At 45.1% G+C, this 11825-nt stretch overlaps 1 protein-coding gene across 1 annotated transcript; it reads left to right on the top strand.

Moving 5' to 3' along the window:
* Positions 1-5611: 5611 nt before the first annotated feature.
* Positions 5612-11825, top strand: LOC129546942 (haptoglobin). Its single transcript, XM_055412410.2, has 7 exons — positions 5612-5693; positions 7583-7656; positions 7937-8035; positions 8316-8387; positions 8944-9045; positions 9881-9955; positions 10910-11825. The coding sequence occupies exons 1-7, from the start codon at positions 5689-5691 to the stop codon at positions 11686-11688; spliced, it is 1206 nt and encodes a 401-aa protein (XP_055268385.2). The 5' UTR covers positions 5612-5688; the 3' UTR covers positions 11689-11825.

The raw sequence follows: 11825 nt of genomic DNA on the forward strand, positions 1-11825 counted from the left end.
GATAGTTAGGGAGTTTGGGATGGACGTGTACAGACTGCTGCATTTAAGATGGATAACCAACAAGGACCTGCCATAGAGCTCATGTAACTCTGCTCAGTGTAATGTGGCAGCCTGGATGGGAGGGAGTTTGGGGGAGAATGGATACATGTATATGTATGGCTGAGTTCCTTAGCTGTTCACCTGAAACTATCACAACATTTTTTGTTAACTGACTATACCCCAATACAAAATAAAAAGATTTTTAAAAAGAGAGAATGTTGTCACAATCTTATAGGTGAAGATTTCTTAATCAGGACACAAAAAAACACTCACCATAAAATTTAAAAAACTGATAAATTAGGACTTATTAAAATTCAGAACTACTGTACTTCTGTTCATCAAAATATACAACGAAGAGTGTGAAAAGACATGTCTTAGAATGAAAGATGTTGACAATACATTTACCTAAGATTAGTGTTCAAAATATCTTAGAAAAAAAAACTCCTAAATCAAATCAACAAAGACATTTCATAGAGAGGATATCTAAAAGGACCAACAAGAATACAAAAAAGAGTACATAACATTTGATGTCCAGGAAATGCAAATTAAAGCCATTATTATATTTCACTGCACCAGAATGGCTAAAATTGCAATGCATTGGCAAGGATATGGATCAATTGGAGCTTTGTCATATTGCTGTTGGGAGTGTATACTGGAGAACTGTTTGGTAGTATCTGTCAGACTTTATTTTTTTGGGCTCCAAAATCACTGCAGATGCTGATTGCAGCCATGAAATTAAAAGACGCTTGCTCCTTGGAAGGAAAGTTATGACCAACCTTGATAGTATATTAAAAAGCAGAGACATTACTTTGCCAACCAAGGTCCGTCTAGTCAAGGCAATGGTTTTTCCCGTGGTCATGTATGGATGTGAGAGTTGGACTGTGAAGAAGGCTGATCGCCGAAGAATCAATGCTTTTGAACTGTGGTGCTGGAGAAGACTCTTGAGAGTCCCTTATACTGCAAGGAGATCCAACCAGTCCATTCTAGAGGAGATCAATCCTGGATGTTCATTGGAGGGACTGATGCTAAAGCTGAAACTGCAATACTTTGGCCACCTCATGCGACGAGTTGATTCACTGGAAAAGACTCTGATGCTGGGAAAGGTTGGGGGCGGGAGGGGAAGGGGACGACAGAGAATGAGATGGCTGGATGGCATCACCGACTCTGTGGACATGAGTTTGAGTGTACTCCGGGAGTTGGTGATGGATAGGGAGGCCTGGCGTGCTGTGATTCATGGGGTCGCGGAGAGTCGGACACGACTGAGCGACTGAACTGAACTGAACTGATCAATATCAAAGCTAAATATATTCCCACTGTTGACACAACAAAGTATTTACCCAAGAGAAATAATGCATCCACCAAAAGACATGTGCAAGAATGTTCAAAGCAGCTTTACTGTCAAGCAGCTTATTGTTAAAGCTAATAAAAAATGCCTAGGGCAGGGAGGCTGTAAATTTCCTGTGTTGCCCCAGAGCTGGGGTTGGTGTAACAGAGTTCAGGTTTTGTTTGGAAGAGAAGTGCAAATTTTTGTGCACCTGAATTTTTATTTGATAGTGGTGGTGAGAAATATTTCATTTTAGATTCCTGGGACCACGGAACAAAGTGGTTGTGCAGGCCAGGAGAAGTTATGGCCATTTAGAATGCGGATACACAGACCCTGTTCAGACATGCTGAATCACATCTCTGGAAGGAGGGTCTGTGGCTTTGCTTTTTAAGTCTATTAGGTGACTCCTCTACCTTCATATTTTTAAATTTTATTTGATTCCCTGGTGGCTCAGAGGGTAAAGAATCCAGATGCCTGCAGTATGGGAGACCTGGGTTTGATCCCTGGGTTGGGAAGATCTCCTGGAGAAGGGAATGGCGACCCTCTCCAGTATTCTTGCCTGGAGAACCCCCATGGACAGAGAAGCCTGGTGGGCTACAATCCATGGGGCCACAAAGAGTTGGACACGACTGAGTGACTAAGCACAGTACATAAATACTGTATGTGAGATATATATGTGTATATGTGTCATACGTCTTTTTTTAAAATAAAGCACAATAAAATGTACTTTCATGAGCCCATTACCCAGTCCAAAAGCTGGATCATTAGCAAGAATGTATTTGTATTTATATTTACCTACATGCCCCTCTCTTATGCCTTCCTTCTGCCTCCCTGAGAGAGGTAATATTTTATATTTTGTGTTTTCTGTTCTATTAAAATTTTTAAAAATAAAGTTTTTGTCTTCTTGGTATCAATGCCTCTACATTATATTGTTTAGTATTGCTTGATTTTTTTTTAATTGACCAAGAAAATGTTCATTAGCTTTTTTTGAATTTGTTATTGTAATAAAATATATATAATATGAAATTTCTGATTTTAACAGTTTTGAAGTATACAACTCAGTGGCACTGACTGTATTTGCAATGTTGTGCAAACACTGTTTCCAAAACTTTTTCATCATTCCAAGCAGAAACTCTGAACCCATTAAGCAATACCTCCCCTTTCCTTCCCCTGCGGCACACACCCCTCCCCCGCACCCCTGGTGACCTCTATTCTACTTTCTGCCTTGATGATTTTCCCTTTTCTAGACATTTTATACAAGTGGAATCATGTATTTGTTTTTTGTTTCTGGTTTCTTTCACTTCACATATTTTCAAAGTTTATTCATGTCATGGCATATATTAGAACTTCTTATAAGCAAAAAATATTTCACTGCATGTATTTTTATCCACTCATCTGTTGAAGGACATTTGAGTTGTTTCTACCCTTGGATATTATGAATAATGTTGCAATGAACACTGGTGTACAAGAATCTGTTTGAGTCCCTTTTCAATTGCTTTGGGTTAAATACCTAGAGGTGGAATCACCGGTCATATGGTATTAATAATTCTAGGTTAGGATTTTGAGGTACCGTCTTACTGTTTTCCAAATACTACTCCATTTTACATTCCCACCAGCAATGTCTGGGAGTTCCAATTTCTCCACATTCTTGCCAAGACTTAAATTTTTTTTTTTCTTTTAATTGTAGCCATACTTGTAGGTGGAGGCTTCCCAGGTGGCTCAGTGGTAAAGAACCCACCTGCTAATGCAGGGGATGCAAGAGATACGGGTTCAATCACTGGGTTGAGAAGATCCCCTGGAGGAGGAAATGGCAACCTGCTCCAGTATCCTTGCCTGGAAAATTCCATGGAGAGGAGCCTGGTGGGCTATAGTCCACAGGGTCATCAAGAGTTGGATACGACTGACCGCACACACTCATGCTTGTAGGTGTAAGGTGGTATCTTGCAATTTTGCATGTCCTTAATGACGTTTTCCAACATTGTTGACCATTTTTCACGTACTTGCTGGTCATTTTTGTATATATTTATTGGAAAAATGTTTATTCATATCATTTGTTCATGTTTAATTGGGTTCCTTTTCACTTTGTTGCTGTAAGAGTTCTTTATATAGTCTGGATAGTAAATCCTTGCTGGATACATTATTTGTAAAAGTTTTCTATTCGGAGATTATCTTTTTACTTTCTTGGAATTATCTTTTGATGCACAAAAGTTTTTAATTTTGATGAAGCCCAACTTACCCATTTTTCTTTTTGCTGCTTGCAATTTTGGTGTCATATTTTAGAATCCATTACCGAGTTTGCTTGGTTTTGAGCTCTATAAAAGCAATATCATTCACAACATAGTTTCCCGAAACTTGAAGTTCTCTTTAAAAATTATGTTTATAAAACTATCCATGTTCTTTCATAGTTCATTCATTCTCATGGCTGTGTAATCTTGTTATACAAATGTATCACACATTATTTAGCCATTCTCCTATTGATAAACATTTGTGCTGTTTCCAGTTATTTTGCTATTACATCAGCACCACCTTAAATATCCCAGAGGGATTCTTCTGCACACTCTAAGAACCATTGGGCTTTTATAAATGAAATAAGTGTTATTAAAATTGAACAGTACTCAGCTGCAGACATTTGACTGAAGTATATCTACTTTTCTCTCTGCCTATTTGGATTGATTACTGGATTACTATAAATTTTTAAAGAGTTGGGAATACTAGATCACCTTACTTACCACCTGAGAAACCTGTATGCAGGTCAAGAAGCAACAGTGAGAAATGGACCTGGAACAACTGACTGGTTTAAAATTTGGAAAGGAATACATTAAGGCTGTATATCGTCACCTTATTTAACTGACATGCAGAGTACATCATGTGAAATGCTGGGCTGGCTGAAGCTCAAGCTGGAATCAAGATTGCCAGGAGAAATATCAATAACTTCAGATATGCAGATGACATCACCCTTATGGCAGAAAATGAAGAGGAATTAAAGAGCCTCTTGATGAAGGTGAAAGAGGACAATGAAAATCGGCCTAAAATGCAACATTAAAAAACTAAGATCATGGCATCCAGTCCCATCACCTCATGGCAAATAAATGGGGAAACAATGGAAACAGTGACAGACTTAATATATTTTCTTGGGCTCCAAAATCACTGTGGACAGTGACTGCAGATGTGAAATTAAAAGACGCTTGCTCCTTGGAAGAAAAGCTATGACAAACCTAGATAGCATATTAAAAAGCACAGATATCACTTTGCCAACAAGGTCTGTATAGTTAAAGCTATGGTTTTTCCAGTAGTCATGTATGAATGTGAGAGCTGGAACATAAAGAAGGCTGAGTGCCAAAGAATTGAGGCTTTTGAACTATGGTGCTGGAAAAGACTCTTGAGAGTCCTGTGGACAGCAAGGAGATCAAACCAGTCAATCCTAAAGGAAATCAACCCTAAATATGCATTGGAAGCTCCAATAGTTTGGCTACCTGATGCGAAGAGCTGACTCACTGGAAAAGACCCTGATGTTGGGAAAGATTGAAGGCAGGAGAAGAGGGTGACAGAGGATGAGCTGGTTGGATGGCATCACTGACTCAATGGACATGAGTTTGAGCAAACTCTGGGAGATACTGAAGCACAGGGAAACCTGGCGTGCTGTAGTCCATGGGTTGCAAAGAGTTGGACCCAACTGAGCAACTGAACAACAACAATAAGACCATGATAGCCACTGTCATTGAGTATGGTTTGCATCTACACTATAGCCTTAACCATTCTGTGTGATTTGTTGGAACAGGCAGTCAGAGAAGACACAATGAGTACATTTTACTGATTTCAGGTTGGAGAGCTTTGCAGAATAGGGAGATGGCAACACAGTACGGGGGACATGATTGTGAAAAGGAAATGCTTACTTGAGAGCCCTGTCTCAGGTTGCAGGAGTGTCTCTAATGGATTTGAAACAACCCCAAGAAGGGCTTTGTCCAGTGCTGAAAAGCACTCAGAACAAAGAGACCGAGATTGATGGTTCCTCCCCCAGTCCTGCACACTGGCTCATTTCGGGAAACCCTTTGGCAGCTGCATGGGGTAGTGATGTGGCCAGGATTCTTTGGCTCAAGCATGAAGAACACCAGGGGAAACTTAAGCATGAAGCAAGAGCTGGACTCTTTAACAGGGAGGTTGTTTGTGGCTTTTTTACCGGAAAATGTGAGTAACCTTAATAAGGCCAAAGTGTGGAGACACAGCAATTACAAAATCAAGAAGGGGGCGGAGTGAGATACTGGGGACATAAAAGCATCAGCAGGCGCTCCAACGGCACTGCTCTTCCAGAGCCAGACACACCAAAGATGAGGTGAGTCTACAGTTTGCTCCTATCCCTCACTTTCCTCTGGATTATTTCATCCTTCTTTGGATATATCTTTTATCTACATGACAGCCTGGGTACAGGAAAGGCCTACAGTAGAAATGCAAAAATAGAGCGAAGATAAATAAGGCAATTGGACTAAATTATAGACTTTGTTTGCTTTCTGATGCACAGCGTGTAGACAATATCTTTTATCCTCACAAAGCTTCTCAGGGTTTGTTCTGTCCTTGGCTCTGACTCCTGATTATTTAGGGTGGATCTCATTCTTCTTTGCCTGGGGCAATCTACTCATGTGTTTGGTTTTAGAGCCAGGAAGCACCAAGGCTCAACTGGTATTTATAATAAGAATTATCTTCCAAATAGTACCATGTTTATAGAGGATCCTCTATGTTCTATGTGCTGCATACGATTCTGGAGGAGATATTGGAAATGGATTAAAAAGTTTGTTCCTTGACTTCCAGGAATTACGAGTTTAGAGCAGTCCTTTCAGTCATTACCTCATTGTTTTCCAAATTTGATTCATTTGCACATCAGCTTCAAGGTTCTTGCCATATTCCTGTGCTGCCCATACTATTATTCTTTTTGTAACATTCTCTCTGGGGTGTCACTGGCAGCTCAGTGGTAAGGAATCTGCCTGACAATGCAGGATTCGATCCCTAGGTTGGGAAGATCCCCAGGAGAAGGGAATGGCAGCCCTACTCCGGTATTCTTGCCTAGGAAATCCCAAGAACAGAGGAGCCTGGTGGGCTACAGTCCGTGGGGACGTAAACAGTTGGGCCTGACTTGGTGACACACATAGCGAATAAAGGTTTACTATGCAAAAATTCTCTGCTTTTCTGTGTCCATAAAAGGTAATGTTTTCAGATGGTGCTGTCTTTCCCACGAGACGAGACTTTCTCTAAGGAATAGCTTTTTCCTTGAGATTAGAAAGTTTTCATCTTTGTGGGGAAGCCAGAAGCTCCTGTGGTAGGCTTCCTGATGTGTTGGCCACACCACATGGCCTGTGGGATCTTAGTTCCTCAGTCAGGGATTGAACCTGGGTCCTTGGCAGTGAAAGCTTTGAATCCTAACCATTGGACTGCCAGGGAGTTCTCCCTGGCATTTTGAATATGGCTATTAGCAGATTAAAAAAAAAAAAGTATAATGAGCAAGACCAAAAGTGACACATTTGAGTGACACAAGGCACTCAGATTTTATCAAAACAGAAAAAAGTTTTTCCTGAAATGTTGAAATAATGAAACTAGGAACCAAGCCATCTCTGAGTAGTTGCCAGCCTCCGGGGAGATAGTCCTCGGGTGGGTATGGCCTGGGCACTCATGCCCACGTGCACAGTCAAGCTTTTACGGAGTCAATTACCATCCAGGTAACCTTCTGGAATTTGGGGGTTCACGATACGACTTCCTGAAGTCAAATTATCATAAGATAATAGAAACAGCTACATCAGTGTTTTATATTTTAGGGAACCTCTTATTATGAAAAATCCCCCAAAGTAGAGAGAGTAGCATCATGATAACCCCACCACCACCCCATCTTCTAGATGCCCACATTCATTAGTGGGATCCTCGGAGCCCAGCACCGCAGGGTGCTTCCCACCCCAAGGGAGGTTCTCCTTGCTGAGGAGCTCATGTGTTGTTAACAATTTAGTGTTTCCTGAATCCTGCTACTCACTGAGGCCCGATCCCTTCCTAATCTTGCTTGCTCTTCTCCGAAGCTGCTGTAGAATTCCTGGCAGCCTGGAACACACGGGAACCTCTGTGACTGGAAAGCTGCTAAAGGATGCATGTGGATGGGTGAGGGGTTTCTAGGTAACAGGAAGGGTGTGTGTGTGTGTTGAAGTGGGGAGACCAGCAGTGCCCTCCTTTCTGTGTTCTCTGCAGAGCCCTGCCAGCTGTTGTCACTCTCCTGCTCTGCGGGCAGCTTCTTGCAGTGGAAACCGGCAGTGAGGCCACAGGTAGGTCTGCCTTTGGGCGAGGGCTGTACCTGGCCGCACTGCTGCATCCCACTTTGGCCCATCAGATCTGCATCCTCTCTGGGAAAATCCAATTGCTCCTTATCCTGATCTCTGGTCTTTCAGTATTGTAAAGAACATTGGGGAGCCAGCCAGCCAGCAATCTCTCCTGGGCTTCCGTTTGGGGTTGGGAGGTTGATATTCTGTTTCTTCTCTCCTGACTTTTCCAGTCTCTAGGGGCAGTTTCTGAAAATGAACCTTGTCTTCCTGTTTTCCTTTGCAGCAGACAGTTGCCCAAAGGCCCCCGAGATTGCCAACAGCCACGTGGAGTACTCAGTTCGCTATCAGTGTGACAAATATTACAAACTGAGTGCTGGAAATGGTAAGCTTGGGTGAATGCCTCCGGGTCCTCCTGTCCCAACCCCGGACCACCTTGACACAGTCTCCACTATTGCCACGACTGCCACAGTCACCTTGACCTTCGTCTGTCCTGCCGGCCTTTACTGGCGACCCCAGCAACTTGGCTTTTAGCATAGCGCTCCTCCCTTGCTCCTCTTCCCTAGCCCTCCCTGCTCCTACTTCTCTGACTCTGCTCTTTAAATACCTTCTCTCCTAGTGCCAGGTCCAGCTTTTGGCTCATTTTTTTTTTCTTTTTGTTCCAGGGGTGTATACTTTTAACAATAAGCAATGGATAAACAAGGACATTGGACAGCAACTCCCTGAATGTGAAGAAGGTAGGAAGTCAGAGGCCTGGGAGGCAGACTGAAAGTGGGTACTAAGGAGTTGGTGCACGGCAGGCATCTTGGTCGGAACATCCTCAAGGCACATCCTCCCTGTGAGGCTTCCTCTGGGCACACACCAGCCGAGGACAGGGACCGGGGGGGACCACAGGTGGCCAGGCAGAGACATGCACAGGCAGGTGATGCTTCCCCATAAAGTTCACGAGGGATGCGTTCATCTGGTCTCCTGGACACTGACTGGATCCACTGTCCACAGAGGATCAGGGGTCCCTGTATGTACAGAGAGCCCACCTAGAGATCCCTGGGCCACGGGTAAAGCAAGCTGCAGGAAGAGCAGGTCGAGGGAGGGCAGAACAAAACCGCAATCCGTGGGAATGTGCTACAAGAGGCTGGAGATGGCTCAGGACTCCACTGTCACCAGGAAGAGCTGGAGCTCTCCTTTTGGGATGGAGGGAGTTTGACGTGCAAACCAGCTTCTTCTGCTCTGACTTTTCGCGTCTCCAGGGGCAGTTTCCCAATATGAACCTTCTCTTCCTCCTTTCCTTTGCAGATGACAGCTGCCCAGAGCCCCCCAAGATTGAAAATGGCTACGTGGAGCACTCAGTTCGCTATCAGTGCAAAACCCATTACAAGCTGCGCACCGATGGAGATGGTAAGGCCTGGACGAATGCCTCCTGTCCCTCCACTCCCACGGGGGATGGCGCCAAGGTGACTGGTCAGAAAGGGCATGTGCTTTCTGGAGCCAGGAGATTCAGGTTCTAATGAGGGTTTTGTCACTGGCAGTTGTGATCTTTTGGGCAAATTAACTCTCCTCAGCCTCGAGTTTTCTCTCTTGTTAAGCAGAGTTGATGCCACGTAGCCTACCCATCTCAGGGTGAGATCTATATAAAACAGAATGATGGTGATGGTGATGATGGCAGGGAGCCCTCACCTCGTGAGCACTATGCTCCTGCACTGTGTACAGTTTTCTCCATGGATTTGCTCATGAGGTCCTCACAACACCCCTCTGGAGATACTATCATTTATTTTTGCCAAGTTGCACAGCTTGTGGGAACTGAACTTCTTGACCAGGGATGGAACCCGTGTCCCTCGAATTAGAAGCTCAGAATCCTAACCACTGGACCAGAATTCCCAAGAGACAGGATTATTATTCTCATTTCACTGCTGAAGAAACTGAAGGATAGAGAGGTTGATAAATTTGCCCCAAGTTCAGGGAGCCTGTATGAGGGAAAGTCAGGATTTGAACCCTGATTCCAACCCTGTACCACCTTGACACAATCGCCACGGCCACTGAGACCACCATCCGTCCTGCTGGGCTTCACTGGCCCCCAGCACTTGGCTTCTAGCACAGAACTCTTCTGTTCCTCCCCCTCCCTGGCCCTCCTTCCTCCTGTTTCTCTGATTCTGCTCTTTAAACACCTTCTCTCGCAGTGCTAGGTCCAGTTACAACATCCCTTTCAGCTTGCATTTTTTTCATTTTGTTTCAGGAGTGTACACCCTCAACAGTAAGAAGCAGTGGATAAATAAGAACGTTGGACAGCAACTCCCTGAATGTGAGGCAGGTAGGAAGCCAAGGGCCTGGGAAGCAGACTGAAAGTGGGTACTGAAGGGTTGGTGCACGGCAGGCATCTTGATCGGAACATCAAGGCACATCCTCCCTATGAGGCTTCCTCTGGGCACACATGAGCCAAGGACAGGGACGGGGGGGCCCAGAGGTGGCTGGGCAGAGATGTGTGCAGGCAGGTGACACTGCCCCTGGAAGTTCACTAAGGGTGCGTTCATCTGGCCTCCGAGGCACTGACCAAGTCCACTGTCTACACTGTCCACAGAGGACCAGGGGACTCTGTACAGAGAGCTTACCTAGAGAGCCCTGGGCCAAGGGTAAAGCAAGCTGCAGGAAGAACAGGTTGAGGAAGGGCAGAACAAAACCATAATCTGTGGGAATGTGCTACAAGAGGCTGGAGAAGGGTCAGGGCTCTGTTGTCACAGGAGGGGCTGTGCTTTCTCCTTTCCCTCCTGGAACAAGAGGATTTTGCCCATCCTCTTCTGCTACTTGGGCTGTGGAACCACTAACCTGCCAGGTATCAGCTGCAGTATCTATAAAACCTGTATTCCGGCCAACACTGCTTCATGTCCCTATTTATTCAGAGAGAATGAACCTTGGTAGCTCCTTGTCCTGACACTGAATTTCAGGGATCGTGGACCTCTAGTTGTGATAAATCATTTAAATATACCTAGAGTTCAGCAGCTGGGGTTTGGAAATTTCAGTGCTATTTGTGAGTCAGAAAAGCAGGGAAGGGAGCTCTGCTTTAGTGATGTGAACATTAAAAAAATATTTTTAAACTGTAAACACTGGGGATGGGAGGAGCAGAAGGGCAAAGCATGGAAATGTTTCTAGCCCTGGAGACATGAAGAGTATAGTTTTGGACAGCAGCAAGAGTTGGCGTTTTTGTTTTCCGGCCCAGAGGACGCTCACACCCTGCTCATAATAATGGCGGTCTTGCTCTCCTCAACAGTGTGCGGGAAGCCCAAGCACCCCGTGGACCAGGCGCAGAGGATCATGGGTGGCTCGCTGGATGCCAAAGGCAGCTTTCCCTGGCAGGCCAAGATGGTCTCTCACCATAACCTCATCTCGGGAGCCACGCTCATCAATGAACGATGGCTCCTCACCACAGCTAAAAATCTCTACCTGGGTCACACCAGTGACAAAAAAGCAAAGGACATAGCTCCTACTCTAAGACTCTATGTGGGGAAGAACCAGCCTGTCGAGGTGGAGAAGGTGGTTCTCCATCCTGACCACTCCAAGGTGGACATTGGGCTCATCAAACTCAGACAGAAGGTGCCCGTCGATGACAAAGTAATGCCCATCTGCCTACCTTCCAAAGATTATGTGGCGGTGGATCGTGTGGGTTATGTGTCTGGCTGGGGGCGAAATGCCAACCTCAACTTTACGGAGCATCTGAAGTACGTCATGCTGCCTGTGGCTGACCAAGACAAGTGTGTGACGCATTACGAGGGCAGCACTGTGCCTAAAGACAAGACAGCTAAGAGCCCTGTAGGGGTGCAGCCCATCCTGAACGAGAACACCTTCTGCGTCGGCCTGTCCAAGTACCAGGAGGACACCTGCTATGGCGATGCCGGCAGCGCCTTCGTCGTTCACGACCAGGAAGACGACACCTGGTATGCGGCTGGGATCCTGAGCTTTGACAAGAGCTGTGCCGTGGCCGAGTACGGTGTATATGTGAGGGTGACCTCTATTCTGGACTGGGTTCGGAAAACCATTGCTGACAACTAAGGCGGGGCCGGCTAGAAGCAGCTGCCTGAAAGGACGAGGGGAAACCTGGACAGGAGTGGAGGGGACAAAAATGCAGTGTGAAGCTGAGGGGTTCCAGCCCTGCATTGCTGAGTCAATAAAGAGCTTGCTTTGCCTCA

The sequence above is a fragment of the Moschus berezovskii genome, chromosome 22 (genome assembly GCF_049115385.1).
Source record: "Moschus berezovskii isolate FMDL1 chromosome 22, NW_MosBer_1.0, whole genome shotgun sequence".
NCBI classification, from domain to species: Eukaryota; Metazoa; Chordata; class Mammalia; order Artiodactyla; family Moschidae; genus Moschus; species Moschus berezovskii.